The sequence below is a fragment of the Argiope bruennichi genome, chromosome 7, assembly GCF_947563725.1.
Source record: "Argiope bruennichi chromosome 7, qqArgBrue1.1, whole genome shotgun sequence".
NCBI classification, from domain to species: Eukaryota; Metazoa; Arthropoda; class Arachnida; order Araneae; family Araneidae; genus Argiope; species Argiope bruennichi.
Window position 1 is genome coordinate 17153867 of NC_079157.1, and position 24853 is coordinate 17178719.

The window sequence follows — 24853 nt, forward strand, 5'->3', positions numbered from 1 at the left end:
AATTCAAAAGAGAGCAAATGCTCCAATGTTTTATTACATAATAATACAGTGGAAATTTAAAATATACTTGGTTAATAATGTATAGTCAGAGAAACAATCCTACGAAAAGCTATAATATCATGTAAGCAAATCGGTGAGATTGTCACTAGGCAATATCACCTTTGTTTTCTCGTTTGATCTTACCACATTCCTTGTACACATCTGGGAAAGAAACAAAATAACAACAAAAACACGAAACAGCGCCACCCATCAGCTGATAATCATGTGATATATATAGACCAATGAAGATCCATTTCCGGTTGAAAAAGGCAGAAAAAGCTGCTTGTCGTAACCTTGATGCTTAGTCGTAAAATTAACGTTCGTGAATACCAATGATCATTGGTTGATGATTTGTCGTTGATCATGGGTTGAACGATCCGATGTTTAGCAACCGGTTTGGTGAATACGGCCGTAAGTTTGTCATGACCAAACGTCCTCCCGCTGGTTTGGCGTGGTGTGGAGAGGGGATGCCAGCTCATGTGTCGTCCTCGTCATCTGACCGAGGTTCAAAATTACGAGGTCCATCCCAAAATAGCCCTGGTATTGCTTTAAAAGGGGCGTTAATATAACTAAACTAAACTAAACACTATTTAAAAAATAATCAGTAGGTTATAGTTGCAGGGACATGAAGTGGTGTTATGTGTGCTTCATTACACTTATCGTCAATGACTATAAATAATCCTCAAAAAAATGTCATATACATAAGTTCTTTTTAATATATGCAACTAAATTTCTTTTTTAAATTTTACTTCGATCTCGAGCTTCGTTGCAAATAATTACGATAAATAATAAATAGAGCGATTTCATCGTTCCTTAAAATAAAGTTTCAGATCTCACGCACCCGCGAAATGGACAGAATCCATTCCACTAGTTTTAATCGCACTCAGAACGGCATTTAAGGGAGATCTGGGGTGCACATCAGCAGAATTGGTGCAACCCTTTCTTGAAATGATCTGCGGAACTTCTGCGACCATTTCACTTAACGTTGAACATCACGGATTTTTACAAAATTTTCGAATTTCATTGGGGCAACTCAAATCTGCGTCACCTGCATCTCATGCATAGTAAAAAAAAGTGTTCAAACATCGAGCTTTAAAGTCTTGCTTTCATGTGTTCGTGTGCCACGACGCAATTAAGAAACTCCTGTAAGCACCGCATGATCGCCCTTACTGTGTACTCAGACGTACTAATAAAACCTTCACAACTGAGCAGAACGGCAATCTACGTTCGGCATTAATCGTGTGAAGCAGGCGTTCTTCGAAAATTCTTATCAGTCATCTGCACCAAACGTTACGCCACCATCAGCTGCAATTCCCTCTTGAAAGCAATCAGTACCTGAGCCTTCTCCGTTGACTCCCGAGATCTCTACGAATTCTATTCTACCACGTTATTTAACCAGATCTGGCCGTCGATTAGAACCACTGGAATTAGAGGTAACGAGATTACAGGGTTGCTGTACTAAGAGATGGGGGCGGGGTTACTCATAGATTTTGTGGGAGTACTGTGGTGATCCTGCTTACCCAAGATGACGTCGCAGTTTAAGCTGCATTCTCGTGCAAGCAAATGAATCATGCGATGCACGAGCCTTTCGTTTTTTTCTTCCGTTTTTCTGAGATTTACATATATATTAATTTACCTAGCAAAAAAATTCTTAATGTTTCCTTTAAATAAAATGTTATTTTTTTACGCCGTCATTGAATTAAATATTATGGCCAAAATCCACACACATATATAAGATTTCTCTTTCGTATGTGTCAGTAAATGCAACATCAATTTCTCCTATAGGTAAAAAAAAAAAAAAAAATATCTTAAGTGCACAACTTGTAGCGATGCGGTTGCTTAGTATTATGCATCAGAAAATATTTTGTTAATTACTTCGGCGATAAAAATTTTTTTTTGCATACATAGCAAACATGCGAGGTTTTCTTGCATGCGTTAGTAAATTTGGCTTTAAACTTACCGTTTTATAGGCTTTATTGCTCTCATTTTCATTTCGGAGAAGCCCATAAACGCACTTTTATATTTTCTCGCAGAGAAAACGTGTTGTTGCATACCTTGCAAGCATGAGGATTTTCTTTTGTAAGCGTCAATGAATATCTCCTTACAATGCTTCGACCAGAAAATGCTTTATTACATACATCACAAACACTACAGACACTCTTTGTAGCCACTCTTTAGAATCGGTTGGTAAATAGAACTGCGAATTTTCTTTTGCAGTAAATGCTTTATTACATGTATCGGTTGGTAAATAGAACTGCAAATTTTCTACTGCAGTTAATGCTTTATTACACATAGAGATTTTTGTTTCGCATGCGACAGAAAATATTAATAAAAAATGTTTCCAACAAAAAAAGTTTTCTTGCATGCATTCCAAAAATGCGGTTCCTCTTTCTTATGCATTCAGTAAATGTTTCTTTAAATTTACTTTATGAGAAAACGCTCTACTGCAAGTCTCACAATCACAGTTTCTCTTTGGTATGCGTCCTTAAATGTGTTTTTAAAGTTCCCCGTCGAGAAAACGCTTTATTGCATATCTCACAAATATGTGGTGTCTCTTTCGTATGCGTCCTTAAATGTGTATTTAAATTTCCCCATTGAGAAAACGCTTTATTGCATATCTCACAAATATATGGTTTCTCTTTCGTATGAGTCAGTAAATGGTCCTTTAAAGTATCACGTCGAGCAAATGCTTTATTGCAAATCTCACAAATATATAGTTTCTCTTTAGTATGCGTCAGTAAATGTACATTCAAATTTGATCGTTGAGAAAATGCTTTACTGCAAATCTCACAAACATATGGTTTCTCTTTGGTATGCGTCCTTAAATGTATCTTTAAACTTCCTGGCTCAGAAAACGCTTTACTGCAAACCTCACAAACAAACGGTTTCTCTTTCGTATGCGTCCTCAAATGCGACTTTAAATGCCCTCGCAGAGAAAACGCTTTATTGCAAACCTCACAAACATACGGTTTCTCATTGGTATGCGCCCTTAAATGTATCTTTAAACTACCTTTTTGTGTAAACGCTTTACTGCAAACCTCACAAATATATGGTTTCTCTTTCGTATGCGTCCTCAAATGTCTCTTTAAATGTCCTAGTAGAAAAAACGCTTTATTACATATCTCACAAATATATGGTTTCTCTTTTATATGTGTCAGTAAATGTATATTCAAACTTCCTTGTTGAGAAAACGCTTTATTGCAAACCTCACAAACATATGGTTTCTCTTTGGTATGGATCCTTAAATGTCTCTTTAAACTTCCTGGCTCAGAAAACGCTTTACTGCAAACCTCACAAACATACGGTTTATCTTTCGTATGCGTCCTCCTCAAATGTGTCTTTAAATGTGCTCGTAGAGAAAACGCTTTATTGCAAATTTCACAAATATATGGTTTCTCTTTGATATGCGTCCTTAAATGATTCTTTAAAACTCCTAGCGCAGAAAACGCTTTATTACAAATCTCACAAACATACGGTTTCTCTTTCGTATGCGTCCTTGAATGTGTCTTTAAAGTTCCCAGTAAAGAAAACGCTTTATTGCAAACACAAACAAATTGTTTCTCTTTAATTTGCGTCGAGATTTGTGGTATATATTCCTGCGTAGAAAGGATTTTAGTACACATTTTGCAGAATTCTTTCGTAAGCTTGCATATATTACAAATTTGAGTCCTTTGATTAGAAAATATTTTATATTGTATGATCCTCAGATAGGCTTTTCTTTCACAAGTGTTAGAATATGCCTCGCTAAGGCATGCTTTATAGAAAATCGTTTGCAACACAAGTTAGAATTGATTAAAAGTTTTCATCATGTTAAAACATAAGTTAAGCAGTTATTAAGTTAAGCAGAAGCATCTATTAAATATGCTGATATTGTGCATTATATATATTTTACAAAAATCGATAAAATATATATTTTTTCAGAGAACTACTTGCTTTCTTTGCCTATATAACATAACTTTTCTTCTCAATCACTGAGTAGATGAGATAGTAAGCCTTATTGAAAAGTAGAGCGCTAACTGCATATATTTATCCCTAAGCGTATTGGCTGCCAAGCAGGAATTGTCAAACTTCTATTGTTCATACATTTAATCTTGATGATTTATAGGCAATATTTTTGGCCTGTTCGTTGGTTCCATAACCTAAAAAAAGAAAATTTTATTAATTTTTGCACCTGAATTTAAACATACACAAAATTAACAAAATTACAAGCCTACAAAAATTAAAAATATTTCGAATATGTATTATAATTTATTATAATATATATTGTGTATATAACGCACTATGCAATATATTTTTAACACCCAACGTATTATGCTACTTATTTATTATAATGTGTATTATAGATAAAACATACAGTACTTTCACGTCTTAGTTATAAATGTTTGTATAAATATGGAAAAAAAAATTCAATCGAATCTCACATCAAGAAGTAAATCCCTCGTAGTATATTTTACTAAAAATTTGCTTTAATATGTTAAAATTAGGTTATGCATTAAATTCAATTAATGTAAATGTTAAACTATTGAATTTTAAGCTAAAGTAAAGAAACTCGTTGTAGAATTACATTTTGTTAAGATATTCCTGTAAAACAGCAGAGTTTAATTTAGTAAAAATATAACGCACACGCAAACGCACGCACAAAGAGAGCGAGAGAAATAATAAAGAAAACAAATAATATATATAAAAAAAATTTAATTCAATTCCTACTTAGATCAACAAGAAAAATTTATTTCAGTTACTTTTTATTAAATAATTAGAATTAATATAAATATATATATAAATATGACAGAATTACAATATTAATTGGTAAAAATTTTTTAATTGAATTCCTACTTATTTTCTTATATTATTTATATATATCTTATATTATTTATGATCCGGTGTCACGTCAGTAATCTCAGAGCTTGACAATTTGGCGACAGATTTGGCGGCATTGGTGATCAAATAGAAATTAATGAGCAAATTTAATTAATTAATTAATATTTGAAAAAACTGTATTAACATGAAGTATCATCCACTACAAGTTTAAAAAATGTGTTTGAGCTTGAATGGATGAATAAAAAGTCTTAAATTGATTGATGTTTTCTCTCGATACTTAGCGTACAATGAAATACACTGCTGGTCAAATGTATTGCAAGTTAGAGAAATTTCACGTTTTTTTTTTAAGAAAAAGGTCGTCAAAAGTAATATTTTTCTCATTATAAATAATATTTTCTAGTATAATTGAGGTGGAGAGGTTTCAAGCTATTGCGTCATTCATTATGAAGCAATCATCTGCAATGATTGTGTCATCCTGGCAATTTATTATGAAATCGCTCCGACTGCGAAGGATTTCATTTCGTTTGTTGAGCAGTCGATGTGCGTTCGCTGTGCATTGCTTTTCCATTCAAACTGTTCATTTCTTCTTAAATAGTGTGAATAAACTCATGAGAATTGCCATACTGTTATTTTAATGCATCAAGAAAAAATTTCAAATGTTAGGACTGCTCATCGGTGCGACTACAATGAGTCGACTGTTTCACGCTTCATAAAGAGATTCAAAACTGAATTAACCGTAGATAAAATGCCTAGACGTGGTCGTTCGAGATTCCTTCTAAACACGCTGATGCTACATTAACTACATTGTGCCATAAAAATAGATTTGCAAGAAGAAAGTCACTTTTCTTTAATATCTGACAAGCCTGGCCACGTTTGGCGTAAAGCAAAGGAGACTATGAAGCCAGAATGACTAGTTTGTACATCAAAACACCCAGAAAGCATAATAGTGTGGGGGTGCATGGCATATCAGTCAATTGGACAACTTCATTTTGTAGAGGAAACCATGAATTGTGACAAGTATGTTGGTGTACTCAAGTTCTCAATTGCTTCGTAGTGCTCGTGACATGTTCCCAAGGCAGAAATCGATATTGCCGCAAACTCAAGTACCCTACCATACATCGAAAAAGATAAGACAAACTTTACAATTACTTTTAAATTTCATTTCAGTTCAGTTCTCACCTCTATATCGAGATATTTGTTATTTTAGGATAAAACTGCATTTGTAAAACATTGTATTAATTTTTTTGCATCACCAGGAATGTTGAACAATTTAAACCTCACTAAGAATTTATGGAGTATAACGGGAAAGAAAATATCTCAGAATCATTCCAGAATAAAACGAGAACTTCAAAAACCAATAATTAAAGTTTGACACCATGAAATACAGAAAAAAGTGTTGCAAAAACCTTGTGGATTCAATGTCTAACAAAGTGGATGCTGCAATTGTAGTCAGAGAAAACTTAACCAAATATTGCATGCTTTTCACTTAACTCGAACACTTTTATTATCTTACCTGATCAACAGAACTTGAAATTTTTCCTTCACGTCATTTTATTCCGGGGAACCAAAATGAACTCCGATACTGATAACCTGTACATTTTGTTTGTATTGTATTCTTTTTGAAATTAATCTATTTATTTTTTGTTCAATAGCTTAATTATATCTTGCCTTTAGACCAATTTAATATATTGACATAAAAAAAATATCACTTTAAATGAAAAAAATATTACTTTTCGGGGGCTTATTCTTGAAAAAACGTGAAATTTCTCAAACTTGCAATACTTTTGATCAGTAATACAAATGTTTATTCAAACTCCGATTCTTTCGCATGCTATATTCTAACTATTCTAAACTATTCGCACACTAATTGAATCTTTTTCATGCATATATGTGCCATTCAGTGCATTAAAAATGGCAAAGTGTTAATTGTTTGTATTGCGTGTTGCATTGTTTGCCAACGGATTATAAAACCCTTCGCGCTCTTGCCCATGCGTTAGAATGGGTTTAATTCAACCTAACAGGGGTGAGAGGAAAGATGAAAGGAGGGGTGTTTGCATTTAGCAATTAAGCCAATTCCGGATATGTGTACTTCCTTCCGCGTCTCACCCATGAGTTAGATAGAAAAGTGGTCGTGTAAGGATAATAAAGCAAATAATAACTCCTGATTACATGACACCGATGTTAAACACCCCGTTAGTGTTATGATCTGGGGTTATGTGGCAACAAAATTCATGGGCAGAATTAGTATGATCGATGAGAATATAAATGACACAGAGTTCATAAATGAAATACTCATTCCAGAACTGCCGGCTACTGTATGTGGTCTTTTCCAGGTAATGAAGAATTTATAATATATCAGGGATCAACTATGTTATATAACAATTGTATGTAAAAACTGACTTCAAGACAATCGTATTCCGCAACTCTATCCAAATAGAAAATCTATGAAGAAAACTAAGAAACTTCTTACACAGAAGAAATCTAGCTATTAAAACGGAATTAATGAAATAATGATTCACCTCAAAGCAGCTGAAGAACTAAAAGTATTGATGAACTACAAGAGACGACAGTAGGGGGAAAACGAGAGTTCTGGCACAGTTTGACCTCAGTTGACCCCGGCTGAAATGGTGATAGCGAAACCCCTTCTCTGCAACTCACCCCTCCCCTCCCCAACCCCTTCGAAGACAGATAAGGCTTATCTTTCTTTTAGGACTTGAAAGATTTTTGGAGTGTTTTTTTTTTTTTTTTTTTTTGAATCTTAGAATTTTTTTAGAATAAAATAACTATTAATTATTTTTTGTTACTTCTCGAATTTAAATTCTGCTTTTCAGGAATACCTTTATATTTTATTCATTGAATGAAAATCTTTGATTAATTCTCACGAAAGCTGTTTTATTGATTATATAAGGCATTATTTTACTTTATTTTTTTATTTTTTTAATACTGTGATAAAATTTGAATTCAATAGGATTGAATAGAAGTATTATTCAATAGAATAGAAATTTTAAATAATAAAATTTCATTATTTTTTTTTCTTAATCTGTTTTAAAGAAAATGTTAATATTTTATCCATTTGATATACATAATATATATTTCAAAATATATTAGCTTTAATTAATTTTTCTAATTTGATTCAAATTGACTCGTCATGTTGAATATAAATTTTCAAATGACAAAGGTGATGATGAAATATTCCTTCAATAAAATATAGAAGTGATCTTTTAAAAAATTCTTTTAATGGTTAAGCATTTCTTAGATATTGAAATTCAACCCGAAATATTAATTTTCTAATGATTTAGAAACATTCTAAATTGAATTTTTTTAAAGCTTAAAATTGTCCAAATCATTTTATCAAATAAATCTTAAAAGCGATACCTCTCACATTTTAATTTCTTAAATGAAGATTAATGTGCTTATAGATATATAAGTGTACCTTCAATCATAGAAGTATATTCTAGATGTAATGCTTATATTAACCAAAACTCAGAGAGACTATCTTTCGAAATGTTATGATAAAAGAGTTGTATTTTATCTCGTGCACATAGTTCTCTGCGTCACTGAATATTTTATCGTAAAAATTTAGTGAATCTTCGACAGTACACACTTTTAACCTAGATAATTCAATTTTATAAGTATTTTTTTTTTCCTGACTTCGAATTCTTACAGCAGTATGAAAAGATTTCTAGAAATCGGGTAAACGTTTCATATATTTAAATTCCATTTTTTCCCCTTTATGATCGTGAATATTTTTAATGTGTTTTTTTTTTTTTAAAAATATCATAACTGAATTAATTTTTTTCCATTTCTATGAAAAGTTTGCCCAGATAAATCCTCATAAAAGCTATTTTTTTTTTTTTATTTCAAATCAGTTTTATAAGGAATTTTTCTTTCAATTTATCAGCTTCATAAAAAATTCTTATTATCTAAAACACTTGAACGATTTTAGTGGAGAAGTAATGAAAGTATGTTTTAAGAATTAGAACTTCAAGAAAAAAAAAAGGGGGGGGGAAAGAAAAGAAAAAACTTGCTAAAAAATGTTTCAAAAATGTTCCATAGAAAATTTACGCTTCTGCTTTATTTTTTGTTAAATTATAAAAGAATATAAGAATATGAAAAATTATTTCTTTAAAATTAATAATAAAATAAAACGTAAATTTTCTACGGAACATTTCTGAAAAAAATTATATATATATATACATATAAAATATTTTTTCCCATTTTTTTTCCTTTGTTGTCCATTGTATCTTGAAGTTCTAATTCTTAAAACATACTTTCATTACTTCTCCACTAAAATCTTTCAAGTGTTTTAGATAATAAGAATTTTTTATGTTGGTATCATGTAACTGCTCATTACCATTAATTTTTACCTGCGAAATAATCGAATTCTGACAACCTAAATGACAACCCTAATGCATACACATTACATTTTACAAACTTATACTGAGGAATATTCAAGCGGACTGAATACTTTATAGTAAAACATATGGTCTCTATTGAATTTGAATATTCAAATATATCATTCTACTCTTAATGCTTCCGTAATTTATTTATTTTTTATTTTTTTTCGTTAAGTTCATCTTTCAAAGGTATGGCCTATTTGGAAAGAATGTATGCGTATTTTTCCAAATAAATATGTGTGATTACCAAAAACTTAGTGTTTTCTTTTCCATTCGTCGGTTTTGTAGAAAATATACGAATGCAATTATTTGACACAAACAATATTAACTTCTTCTATAAAACCGATTAAATATTCAGGAATTTCTGAAATTATAGAAATTGCTTCCACATTCATTTTCCATTAAGGTTAAAAAGATGAATGAGCAAATTACTTCTATTTATATAAAGTAATAAATGCATAAACACACTAACTAATTTTTCATGATGAAAATCGTTTAACAGAGTGAATATATTTTTTTTCTATTATAAACTCTTCAAGATAGATAATTTATATATATATATATCACTAAACATAGTCATATTTATAAGAAACAACTTTTATTTACTGACCAAGACACTGAATCCTAGACAATACACATCTCGGATGTATTTGCTAACATATTCAAAATAATGTTATTAAAAAGAAATGAATCATTTGTTTAACATCTGCACATTTTTCTGTATAAGGTCTGTTACCAAAAATTTAATTCAATAAATAGAATGACAAAGTTTCCTTAAAGATTATGTTTGTTTCCTAGTTCATGACTCAATTTGTCTGTTTTTATATTGTAGACATATCAAAAGACATCTTTGATAAGATCTTTCTTTTGAGGGATAGAAATTTCGCCAATAAGGTTGACAAAACCATAGATATGTCGGCGAATCCCATTTCCCAAGGAATATGAGGAGCATTTCGACATTCGAATAAAACTTTTTTGAAAGAAATCACCAAACATAAATGATTTGGGTTTTTTTTTCACAGATTGAATATGCTGGGGGGCTTGTTCCTCTTTTGTAAAGTTGGCATGTATACGTTAGAAAGATGTCGGGATTTCAACGCATTATTCATGTGAAAGAATGCATGATAAAAATTATCATGATGACTAGTAATATATGATCAAATATTCCATTTTGATGAAAATAATCGGTGAAACACTAAAGTAAAGTAATCACCGGCAAGAGTTGTAACATACATTTTTTAAAAAAAATCTTTTCTATCATATTTAAAGCAAATTTTAAACTATTTGTCTAAGTCTTCACGGCTGAAGGGTTATAATCGTGAGTTTCTAACATTCAGTGATGAGAACTTTTAATGTTCGAAACCAAAAGATACAGATATTTTGAAAAAGTATGTATGGATATTGAGAAGTTCTTTGACTTATGAATATAACTTATGAATTCTTCAGCATATGAAAAGAATTAATATCCTCATCATATATAAAATATTCTTTTATGGGAAGCATGAATGATAGTAAATCCATAGATCTAATATATGCATAGAGAATTAAAACCTGAGAACAGATGCGATTCAATTAATGCATTACATATTTAAAATATCGTTAAAATTTCAACTTAAAACGAAATTAAATAATCAAAGGCTTAAAAAAATCTCTAATTTTTGGTTAGTGCGGTTATATTTCGGCGAATGATCGTTAATATTAGCGGAAATTAATGAAATTTTGTGAAAGCGATTGAAAGTTTTTAGAAGCGTATGGATGAGAATATACTGAGGTAAAGATGGTAAATTTCGTTATACATCAAAATGATACTGATCGATTTTTCGGAAAAGAATTAAGCATCGAAAATTAATAACAAATTCTTTCTCCTCCGATTTTTCTTTAAAGCAGGAAGAATCTCTTTTCAGATTGATCTTACTTTTCCAGAACGAAATTTTACAGAACAGGAAAACAGGGACATTACAGATTACTGGGAAAAAGAGATTCCTGTTAAAAATAAGAAGAAAAAATCTCTCAGCAATAGACTTTCATTTCTTGGATTAGATATGAAAAATTTAAAAAAAAAATGTTACAGAAAAAAAAAATCGGAAATAATCATTCTTTTAATGCTGAAACAATTATTTAGAAACTAATAAAACTAAATGTGAAAACTAATAAACTAAAACTAAATGAAATTAAACATAAAATATATTAAATTTCTAATTCGTTTATTTTGATATATTTCACCACGAGTAATATTTTACAAATTTTGCCTTGCCAGCCTAATTCTAAGTTGTTATAATCTAATACTATGGGCAGCGACTTCGTAATCGCCAGGACCAGTGTTCGATAAGACATTTTGACTTCTTTGACATAAAGATTAACTTTTTGAAGATAAAATAATCGGCAAAGAAGTACTCTAGTAAACGCGGACACGGATTAAAATACAATCCTTTTATTGTTAATCTTGCAAAAATTGTAAGTAATCTGCTTCCAGTGCAAGTGCGTGGACAAAATATGCATTGAATATAAAATAAATGGTTTGATGGTTGCTATTACTGAAGATAAATTGATATATCTGTTAGCGCATTGATCTATTTTAAGGAATTAAAACTCGAGGAGTAATATATTTAACTTTCCGCTATAAATGCTTAACATTTTTAAAGATTAAGATAATAACGCAATCTTGTAACGAAAGAGTGAAGTCTGTTTCTCTAAGTCGAAAGAATTTTTCATCAACAGCCTTGAACTTTAAAAATAGTGAATAGTTTTGTTATGCTTGTAATTAATAAAAGGATGAAATTCTTATTTCAACAAATTTCATTATGCAAGAAAACACTTATTCATATGCAAGAAGTTACAATATAATTACTTTTATATTTTATTGACGATTTACGCTGGCATCAGTTTTGTTACTGAAAGATTATGTTAATACAATAGAGAGAATTTGAAACTTGCAAGAAAAATTAGTCAAAGCTAACAAATTAGAAGAATAAATCCTCATAAAAAACTAATTCTTGAAAAATCGCTAAAATTAAATCTATATCTCTAACTAAATTTTTTTTCACTTGCAGCGGTGAAGTTTAAATTAATTTCGTGTTGTGTTCATACTGAAATCGATAGAAAATTAAGAATTCGAGTTTACTTTCATTATCTAAGGAAAACTTATTCACATCTAAGGTATTTCTTTTCATGATAAGTCTTTTATTTTATCGAAGGAATACTCTCTCAACGCCTTTTCATTGGAAAAATTATGTTCAATGCAAAGAGTAAATTTGAATCAGGACAGAAAATTCAATCAAAGCTAATAAATTGAAAGAAAAATTAATTATAAAACTGATTTGAAATAAAACAAAAATAGCTTTTATGAGAATTTATCTAGGCAAACTTTTCATAGAAGTAGAAAAAATTTATTTATTTATAATTTAAAAAAACACACACATTAAAAATATTCACGATCATAAAGAGAGAAAAAAAAAACGGAATTTAAATATATGAAACGTTAACTCTATTTCTAGAAATTTTTTCATACTGCTGTAAGAATTCGAAGTCCAGAAAAAAAATCCTTATAAAATTGAATTATCTAGGTTAAAAGTGTGTACTGTCGAAGACTCACTAAATTTTTACGACAAAATATTCAGTGACGCAGAGAACTATGTGCGCTAGATAAAATACAGCTATTTTATCATAACTTTTCGAAAGATAATCTCTATGAGTCTTGACTAATATAAGCATTACATCTAGAATATACTTCAATGATTGATATTATTATTATTTAAGGTATATATCACAAAATCAGTCGAAGCAGCAAGAAACTTTCGACAAATTTTCAAGCTTCTAAAGAAATAATTAGTTAATGAAATAAAATAATTGTTAATTTCATTACGAGAAATTTTATGCAAAAATTATTCTAAGTTCTAAAAACCAATATATATATATATATATATATATATATATATATATATATATATATATATATATATATATATATATATATATATATATATATATTTATAGTCCGAAAAGAAAGATAAGCGTTATCTGTCTTCGAATTGATTGGGGAGGAGTGGGAAAGGGGTTTTTACTATCAGCCATTTCAGCCGGGGTCAACTCAGGTCAAATTGTGCCAGAACTCTCCTTTTCCCCCTACAGACGACATTCAAGTTCGTAATTGGTGCTAAAGATTACCCAAATAAGAATTAACTGTCAGAAATAAGACTTTTTGCTTATGTCATTATTTCTGTTTCCTATTTACCACAGTTTTTTCCAATATAAACATCCATCACAAAAATTATTTTATTGAATTCTTGGTTAAGCCTAAAGCATAACTGATTTTATTTATCTTGGTTAAAATTAAAGCATAACTGATGAGGCATCAAATATAAAAAATGACGGGAGTTTTATCCCCAAATATTTTTTCCATAATTTTGGCCATTAAGTATTTAGCCACATTTATGAAGTCAACGGCATTGAGATAACTCATTTTATATTACTTTGTAAAAATTTTGTTCTCATATACGTATATGAAAATTATGTAATTTATTGCATATATTTTTCTCTAAAACAACCATTTCCATTATTCTTACTTTTAATGAATTAAAATTCACATACCTTTATACACAAAATTAATCAAGATTTACATGCTGTATACGTCAGTCTCCTCGCACCACTTCAGGGGATAACTGTAAGGATTTTTTTTTTTTTTTTTCAGATTTTAGAACATAATATGACAACAGCTTACAACCGTAGACAAAGGAATCAAATTGTAGAACTTTTTAATTTTTTTATACATCAACAATTTTGTCTTTTAAATAGATGAATTCAAAAGATAAATCACATTAATTTAGACTATGTTTTTTTAAAAACGATAAGCAGCTTGTGCAAAAAAGATCACTCAGAATTGTTAGTGTTTAAAATGCAAAGAATTAATTTTGAAAAATTAGAAGGCTGTCGTAAATTCTTTTTTAAAAATTCAAATATTTTTTTTTTTATTATTATTGATTACGATTTTTAATATTGTTAAAAATAGGGTAGAAAGATATGCATTCATTAAACCTTTATGATGTAAACTACCGAATTTTAAATCCCGCATTCATCGACATGGCAAGCTGTAGAATTTAAAAATAAAGTTTAAAACATGTTTTGCACATTATCAGTTGCGGAAATTAACCCCGAAGAGTATATTTCAGTTTTATTAAAAACAACAACGAAAACAGGTGCCAACCGTTTTTCAACGAAGTATACCTCGGCGAAATTCGATAGATCGACAGCAAATTATGCAAGCCTTTAAATCCCAAACATCCATTCCCATTGAAGTTAAATTAATCTGTGTTATCTCTACGAATAATGGAGGAGAAGTATAAGCTGTACAGACAAACAGTTCGATCTGAGCACCTTAAATTCGGCACAAATATTTTCGGTGGTAGGAAAGAACAACTTCGAATGTGGCCTCCCACCCACACACAAACATTTCAATTAATTTACAATTAAAATATAATTTATTGTCTTTTTAAAAATTGTATTTCACAAGTCACGAAAATGTTGCCGGCGTCCTGACATAGGGGTTGCGCGTTTTCTCCGTGATCAGGGCGTCCTGGGTTCAAGTTCCGGTTCGGGGATGGTTGTTCTTCCTCTTTGAGATGTGTGAATGTGCCCTCCTATAAAAAGGGGTTGTGCAAGCGAATAAGTGATGCGTGCGAGGCAAAGTCGTACTCTTGGCCCTAGTTGGCGTTACTAATACAAGAGACGCTCCCCTATCGGCTTTAATCGCTGTCTTCGTAACAGCGGGCTTGCCCATGCAAGTGCCATAAGAAACAACACACACACGAATTTGTTAGACTTCCAATTTCTTCGGTGAAGTTTTGCAATTTATTAACAATATTTTGATTAATTTACAATAATGCAGTTCATGCCAAAAAATTGAAATGGCTTCAACTGTTTCGTCAAATATTCAGTCATGTGGTTTTCTTTTGTTGTTGAAAGTTATGAAAGAAAGATTCGGTTTAATATTTATGTAATTAATACGAGGAATAACGTTACCAGGAATGTAGAATATAACTGAAGTCGGATTATCATATTTTTGAATAATATTATAAAGTAAACCTAAATTATTATATATTTGAAAGATTGTTGAATTATATAATCTAGCAGCCGAGGAATGCATCAAATTTATTCAATTGGTTAATTAAACAATTTCAAGAATTATATTTCAAGAATTATATAGAAATTTCAAGAAGATATTATAAATACAGTCTTCCTCCCTCCCCTAGTAAGAATCATTTTACACCTCACAAATAGGATGCCTTTATTCACGGAGGGGGGGGGGGATGAATTAGTGGAATATTAATTGTTCATCATTGGTGCTAGAGCAAAATTTAGTTTCTATTTTTTTCCCCCTTCTTTTTTCCTCCAAATCATTAAGAGTACCCCTGGAGAAACAAAATAAATGACATACAGTGCATAGGACCTTTTTGTCCCTTCGTGAAATTTTAAAAAATGACACAAATGCTTTGTCTCAATGATTTCCTGTTATCTCAAACTTTACATAATGCATATGCAACTAAATAAAGAAGAAAAAAAAAAAGATAATAAAGTAAATAAATTAGCTGAACGGCGACTATTGAACTTAATTATTTGCGTTACCCAATTTGCCATGAAATAGCAGTTTCTTAGTTTGCAGACAGAATAATACTGTAAGTTTATGATTTTTTTTTGATTAATATTTTAGAAAGTAAAACAATATGAGGGGTGTTCTCGATAATAATAAATAACGACTAAAATCCTCCTTGAACTGTCTGAAAAATATTCATTTGATTCTTTTAATGAGATCAATTATACAGACAAATATTATAATCTAAATAATTTCCTATTCTTTCATTTTGAAACAATTTTCTAAATTTTTGAAAGTAGTAGTATTATTAATAATAATATTCTGATAGATAAGAATTTTTCATTAAATTAGGCTCTTTGTATTTAAAGAATTTTATGTTTCTTAATTAATGGAATGGAACTGTCTTATTCTACTTAACAGATATTTTCAGTTTCATTTCCATTGAAAGCCTCAGCATGCAAATTATTTGTAGACAAATTCTTGCCAAATATAATCCTAGTAATTTTTATTGCAGCTCTTGCATATTTTTAACCTATATTAAAGACATATAAGAAGCCAGATTAAATGATTTTCTTGTGCTTCGAGAAGAAACAAGGCACTAACGGGCCTCTGAGGAAACCGTACAATTGTTTTAAAGGCCTGGAACACTAACCCCTTCTGCCCTTATTATTATAGAATAATCAATGGTCTATTTTCTGCTGTGGCCAGTCAGTTTCTTATAGCAGACCAGTGAGAACTCTTCCATGTTTTGGATTTCAAAATAATTTCTAAGTTTAAAATTCATGCATATATGCCTAGTTTCCCAATGGATTACATAAAATAGTAAACAGTTAAAAGTGAATTTTAGTCTGCCCCTTGCTCCGCCAACTCGCCAATAAAGATGGCGGACAAAATAAACAAATACTTCCGCGGAACAGTTGCGGTTATCATTTCGCACCATATAATTAGTACTTTTTTTTTTATAGTAGCTTCGCCAGTACATTGAACGTAAGGACTGTGTGGATAACAGGAACAGTACATATTCAATAGAAAAGAATGAAGGAAGGACGTTATAGGAAAGAATTTCAGAGGGAATTTTAACGAATTAATGCATTTACTTGATTTATTTAATACACACATAGAAGCAATCAAACCATTCTCCATGCAAAATTTCAAACAAGCATCCTTTCCTTTCATCGACTCGTAAAAAAAAAAAAAAAATGTATATTCCATTCGCCCTTCATCCATTCTGCAGGTTCGAAATAATGTTTTCCATCCTCGTAATTCTTTACCCGACATCCATTCTTGTACAACTGCCGACTTAACAAATTACCAACGGAACCAACCGTTAGAGCACCAAAACAATTACGAGAACTGCGATGAATTCAATTTCAGCTGTCTTTTAAAGTGAGAATGCAGACGATTTCGTAAATTATGAATTCAGACGATTTTTTAAAGCGTATGCTGACAATTAAAAATTGCAAAAGAATAAATATTTTCTGTACGTATTCACATTAAAAATAAAGACATTTAATTAAAAACTTAATTTTATTTAATAAACTTTTAATTATAATAAAGAACAAAATTAAAATCTTTAATCAATATTTTTTTTAATATTTTTAATTTAACATTTTTAATAATATAGTTATAGTTCATGTACAACTCATCCATTGCAAAATAATAGTAAACAAAACATAATTAGGTTTGCTAGAAGAGTGTCTGATGGGTTGCCATATTGGCGACATACTCGGGGGCACACTAATCTTCACTTAATCCCAGTAAATATAACATCTCTGACATTCATGTAAATAATTAATACATTTTATTTCTCTTACATTCACTATTCATTCTATGTTTTTACATGTTAAAATCTATGTAAAATGATTAAAATTATAATATGAGTAATCAATATAATTTCACAGCATAATTTCAAAATAACAGTAGGAGAAAGAATGTCAATAACATGGTGGGAGAAAAGCAACCATTGATTATTTTTCTCATTTATCCACTGTTCTACGCCTATATGATATATTTTCATAGCGAATAATTGTGTACTTACGAAGATCTGGATGGTCGACAAGTAGTAAACAAAAAAGTAAATGGGCGCGTTTGCTGCTCCAGAAAGCTGTGCTATCTTTTGGAGCATGCGCAGTTTTGCCTTTGGCAAATAGTTACTAAAAAATACGGGCGCGGACTAAGATGTAGTGAATTTTACTACTCTAGGGACAGCGCCAAAATTTTGCTCTTAGGGAAAAACATAGGGATTTTCTGATGTTTAGGGTAAACGGAGTTTTTCAGCCCACGTGATTTCTCCGTCAGATTCTTGAACTGTATAATTCTGTATGTTCAAAAATGTTTCGAAATTTGTCTTCGGAATTCTGAAATGTAGATGCATTTGATTTTAGAATAGTGTTATTGAACTAAATATAACGACGCTTTTTTTATATAGAAGTTATGACATTATATGAAAAGTAAGATGCTTCAAAAAATTATTGTTCAAATAAAGAATACATTATAGATTTCTCATCCATGTCACCCAAATCATTGATTTATTTTTTATTCCTTTTCTTTTTAAATACTTTAATTAATTTGAAAGTAGCTCAGTTTACTTATAAACGTATTGCGGAATACCAAACGCTATGTCATATTATTTGTTTAGGTGGAGTTATTGTGACAACAGACAAGTATTTTTTTGTTTTATATTATCAATTAGTAACTATTGAAAGCTTTTGTATTTATTTGAGAAAATTAGATTTGATCAATTTACTATATATATAAATCAGCGCCAATATGCATTTTTAAGGAATATTTTCAAACACATATAGTTATATGTATTAAATGCATAGATCTGAAAATGTAATTATGAAGAAATATGGATATATACGAGTCTAATATTTTGATCCCATAAATGAAAAATAAATTTATATATTAAAGTGCATACATTTCAGTTTCATAATGCAAGTGAATTTTATTAAACTATATTGAAATGACATTTAAATTTTTAAAAGTTATTTATATTATTATTTTGCAGTAAATTAATATTACAGTTTTGAGTACATGCATACTTAGCCTTGATTTCTGTGTCATTGAAATATTTGATGTTTCATTTGACTACCAAATTATTTAATTAGTGTTAAATCAGTTATTATTAAACTGATGATTATGAAGGAGTTAATTGCTTATTCTGCTATGAGAATGTATTTTAGTTCAAACATAATTTGCTGGTCCTTTTTACCTTTCCATTTTAAGTTTTGAATTTTGTTTTTTAATAAATTAAATTGAGAGCCTTACTCATGTCTCAATGAGAACAAAAGTTAATAATTACATTGTAATCTAAATTTGCACGATTTAACCATTGGAAATGTTATATATGTAATAGCTTATTGAAAATGTTAAATGTTCCTATATTTAAAAAAATTGTGAAAAACTAACAATTTGAAATGATAACATTTATTATTCATGATCAAAAAATTATCCTTTTTTCTTCAATAATATTTTACTAGACTTTTGTTATTGTCAGCTCCATGCCTTTTGAGGTTTGCTTTTTTTTTTACTTATTAATATTTAATAATATATATATATATATATATAATATAACTGAGATTTTATGATTCAAAATGTTAGTTTTTAATTTTTAATATTTTTATTTGCTGACAACATTTGTAAATCACAGGATCTTATGATGATGTTTAAAAACTCTTGAAATATTAAGATATTATTAGAATTTTATCATTGTAAAATCAAGCACATCTGAATAACCAGTGTTAGTAGAAGATAAAATATAAAGGCCCAAAGCTGTGATTTTGTTCATTAAAGTTTAGTATAGAAATATAGCCAATAAAAAAAAAAATACATAATAACATAATGCTTAATGTCCATGACAAAATATTTTTTAGTATCTGATTATTATAGATGTTAAAGTTATGGTACTTTTAATAATCTTACATTTCAATCGTATATTTTATCCCTCAAAATAAGAGTATAAATTGCAATAAATATGACAATGGCCTAGTAACCTTAATATATATTGAAATTTTTGTACTATAATTTTAAAAATACCTATTTACAGTCTTCAACAGATTAATTTTAAGAAAAACTACATAGCATCAAAAATATATAGACATTTTTTTAAGGCTGAGAAATTGCATATGAAACCAGTTTCAGGATTTAAAGTCCTTGTATGTATAGCTTTATTGATTGATCTCAATTTTCTCCATTATTACGATATTGGTATTTAACCATATGTAATATATCAATGTGATTCTGTTAATTTTTTATGTAAAGTTCAGTTAAGCTGAAAGGCTAAAATTTTAGAAGTATCTCTCAGACAGGTTTAAATTATTTCCACATTTGGAAGTATGAGCAATTATTTTTTGCTTATGAGATGAAATATGTTTTATGTCAGATCCAGAATTACTGATATTCACCTTGTATCATTTTGAAATTGATCACTGTAGGCAAAACATATTCCTTGAGATAAACATGCATGAAAGGCAGCATTAATATTACTTTTGTCTTTAGTTTTTTTTAATGGCATTTTTGAAATAGATTAATATTTCTGTTAAAAATATATTTTTTTCTCTTCCACATAAACTCAAACCCTATTTATTTTGTTAAAGCTAGCATTTGAGTTGGACATCTTTACTATAAAAAGGGAGGAGTTTATGAAAAAAATTAATTATTTTCAAATGTAATAAGAGCAAGATTTTATTTTTGAAATTATTTTAAACAAATTGTTAAATCCATTTGTCAAGTATCCTTTCAAGTAAATAATTGTTGGTTTGATGATACCTAAAATTATTTTATAGTTTTAATTTGTTATTAACTAATTATAATATTTTTGAATGATTCCTGAGGGATATTTAAAGAAGAGTGTAAGTGAAACTGATTGCACAAAATATCACTATATATATATATTGTAAATAAAGTATAAATATATAATGTAAAGAAAGTAAATAGTTTAATAAATTCAACCCTCTGATTCTTGAAGGTAATACTATTATTTATGGCAGAGTTGATTCTGAAAGGGTTAAGCGTTAAGCTACAGAATTGTATTTAAACATTTTATGTGCATGTGCATTACATTAGGAATATTTAACTGGTCTTTTTAATATTTTCACTGTACAAGAATAGCTGGTATTTGAATTAAAAATCAAATCAATCAAACATTAAAAAAATGAAATGGAATTTTATTATTGGAAAATGACTAACTATGCATATATACAAATAAGTCTTCACGACATGAAATGATGATAGTATAATAAAAGACATTAAATATGAAATTTTAAGTTAAAAAGAAGTAAGACTTATCTTTTTAAAAAATTCTTAGATATAATGCAAATTAAAAGGATATTTTATCATATATATATATATATATATATTCTTTTTTGCTGAGATATTATAATATAAAAATGTTTTCAGTGCTCTTCTTTTCAGCATACAATGAAATCACTTCCTTTTCAGAATACAAAGAAATGTAATTTTAAATATGTATTCTCATTCACCATAACATATTTTTATAAAGATTTTTACTTTTGATTGAAAATGAACATTTTTATATACAAAAAAAATCTTGTTTTAGAAAAAAACATTATATTAGTCTTCAGTAATAATAAAAATATTGAATTATTTTCATATCTCATTACAAAATACAATTTAATAATTTAAATAAAACAAGACTTTGTATTTTAATAAATGTTTTTACATAACTAACTGCAAGACATGCATTTAATTCCCAGTTTAATGTAGAATTTAAATTTACATTTGAAGATAATCTTTTGCTCATATTCAATGTCATGCTTACCAACTGCTTAAAAAACTACAAATAATTTATTATTGTATCAATTGTCAATGAAATATTCATCTATATTATAAAAATTACTATACATTAGACGTATTATTAACATATATAAACTTCTGAAGATATGTGGATAAAATATTTCAAGTAAATAAAGTGAACTTTTTGAAAGCGATTTGCATGCTTAATAATCTGAAAAAATTAGTGACATGGGGGAATTCATTGAAAGTTTTGTAAATAAAGATAAATATTAGTTATAATTAGCATCTAATCTTATACCTGTTTACTAGACATGAGCAATTTCAAAAATAGAATTGTGTAACAAGTTGAACACAATTGGAAGTTTAATTGTAACATACATATATATTTATTTAATTCTGGAATGCAACTAAAATTAAGATTTGAAAAGATTATTGAAACAATTAAGGTTCAAAAACATTTTATATTTATCATCTATATATATATATACTCACACTACTATCATATTTAGAAATAATCTAAAGTAAATTTGAAATACATACTACAATCACATCTAAAATTAATTAAAAAATAAGTTCAGATTATTTTGAGTATGTACTACAATAATGGTTATAAATAATTGAAAACAGGTTCATAATTTTTCCAATTCACAAATAATTACATTTGTAAATGACTGCAAACAGATAATAGTTTTTCAATAACACACTAATTTTATTTATAAATAACTGATAAAATATTTAAAATTATTATGGCTTTTGATACTGGGTTTAATGCATTAACAAAATATTAATATAAAATTATGCTGAATTAATATTCTGACTTAAAAGATTTAAAGCTATTGCTTTAGATTCACTGGCACTTTTTTTTCTTCTTGTAAAAAAAAGCATCTCTGCTGCTCAAGATGTTTGTTGGCAGGAGCATTACTTTTGGTTTGAAAAGTAGCAGCATGTGGTTTTAAATTACATCTTAAAGCATTCAAAATGGGCATAACGAAAGAAATTTTTGTTCGAGCAACATTTAATTCTTCTGCCGTAACAAGGGAATCAATAACTTTATTACAATATTTCCTCAGTTTTTCTCGTTGTGGCGATAAAGGCATCACAGATTCATTGTTATTTACATACTTTATAAGTGAATCCGATTCATTAAAAGTTAAATTATTTGTTGGTCTGGGAGATGAAATTGATGCTATATTTTCATTAAGATTGTAGGTTTCTGCAGCTTCACCAATTATCAATTTTCATCATTGGAAAAAACATTATTTGTTTTCTTATTGTACGTGCATACAAAATGAATATGCTTGCACATATTCCATCTGATTGAAGGATCAATGCAGCTGCAGATATAATTATGGATGCAACAATCACAGTCTTTACATCGAACAGAACAGTTGCAATTATCATTTACTTTTTGAATTTTAAATAATTCTTCACAATTTGATGATGGTTAAATGAGCCATCATTGTAAGTGCATACCTCTCTATCTAAACCCAAACTAACTTGCAATTTGTAAATTCATATATAAAATAATTTATTGAGTAGATAGATTACAAGAAAGGGTTATAGCAACTCCATTTCTAAATACTAAAATTAAATCACTTTAAAAATCTAAAATAATTTTGAATATTTATGCGATACGAAGATGTTTATTTAAAAAAATTACTGCATTTTTGGCTAATTTACTCACATTAGAAGTTTGATTATTTCATTCAAATTGATATTACCCAAAAGGTTTACATTTTTTCATTATCTTACTTGTATATACATATTTTTCTAAACTAAAATGCATGATAGTAAACCTCTAAAAAAATTCTTGAATTGAGATGGTAAAAAAAAATCTAAAGCTGTTCTAATATTCAATATAACACTAAAAAAGTTGACAAACAGAAGAATTTGTCATTATTCATTTCACTTAGATTCTATATTAGGGATATTTAACTGACCTTTTCTTTTATTTTCATTGCACAAGAGTAGCTAATATTTGAATTAAATCAATCAAACGCAAAAAACATATGGTCAAATTTTAATAGTAGAACATGACTCATTACAGGTACATACAAATAAGTTTTCATAACATGATATGATGAAAATCTTTTAACAATCATTAAATATAATTTTTTTTAAAAATAAAGTAAGATTTATCTTAAAAAATTTTCAGATATAATGAAATATACAAGGTATTTTATGATATAAATATTTTCTTTCTGAATAAATATAAACATTGGCAGTGCTTCTCTTTTCAGCATATTATGAAGTCATAGCTGTTACAGAATAAATAGATCCGTAATTTCAAACATACAATCCCATTGAATATAAAAGATTTTTTTATAAACATTTTTGCTTTTAAATAAAGAGAAGCATGTTCTTTAAAAATTTTACATGGAAAAATCCTGTAATAAAAAGCCTTCGTATTAGGCTTCAACAATAACAAAATCTCTTGAATAACTTTCATAATATTATATAAGTAAATATAATTTTAAAATCTTAAGAAATCAAATACAAGATTTTTACCTAGCTAAATGCAAGATATTCATTTAATTCCCAGTTTGATGTGCAATTTATTTACACAACTGAGGATAATCTTTTGTCCATCTTTTTACATCAATTGCCAATGAAATGCTTTTTTTTAATTATAAAAATAGTTGTTTATCAAATTTATTATCAACATATGTAAACTTTGTAAAAATATATGGACAAAATGTTTCAGATAAATAAAGTATGACTTTCTAAATGTAATTTACATGCTTAATAATCTGAAAAAAAATGACTTAGAGGATTTCATAAAAAGTTATTTTCTTAACAAAGATAAATATCGAGAACTAACATCTAATCCTATAACTTCTTAATTGACATGAAAAGGTACAGAAACAGAAATATGTGATGAGTTGTACATGATTCAAAATATTTGTATCATGTACAGCTTGCAATTCTTACATCCATATTAAAAATTATTTCACAAAATAATTACATTCGTAAATAACTGAAAGATAATACTTTTTCATATGCACACTATAATTGCATTTAATGATTCAAAATATTTGTATCGTGTACAGCTTGCAACGGACACAACCATAGGCATGGCTAATATTTTTAAGATTTTCCCCGTGCAAATTTTCCCACAAAATTATTACATTCGTAAATGATTGAAAGATAATACTTTTTCATATGCACACTATAATTTCATTTATTAATAAATAAAAGTATTTTAAATACGTTCAAAACAATCTTTCAACTGCCGATAAATAACGGACACAACCAT

At 28.6% G+C, this 24853-nt stretch overlaps 1 protein-coding gene across 2 annotated transcripts; it reads right to left on the reverse strand.

Moving 5' to 3' along the window:
• Positions 1–2149: 2149 nt before the first annotated feature.
• Positions 2150–17978, reverse strand: LOC129975778 (zinc finger protein 84-like). Of its 2 annotated transcripts, XM_056088994.1 has the most exons (3): positions 17879–17950; positions 13842–13912; positions 2150–4178 (listed from the first exon to the last, which is right to left on the reverse strand). In XM_056088994.1, exon 3 carries the CDS (start codon positions 3660–3662, stop codon positions 2499–2501), a length of 1164 nt encoding a protein of 387 aa, XP_055944969.1. In that variant the 5' UTR covers positions 3663–4178; positions 13842–13912; positions 17879–17950; the 3' UTR covers positions 2150–2498. The 2 variants fall into 2 exon arrangements, with proteins under 2 accessions (XP_055944969.1, XP_055944968.1); XM_056088993.1 differs by lacking the exon at positions 13842–13912 and having other exon boundaries at positions 17879–17978.
• Between the last annotated feature and the right edge of the window lie 6875 nt (positions 17979–24853).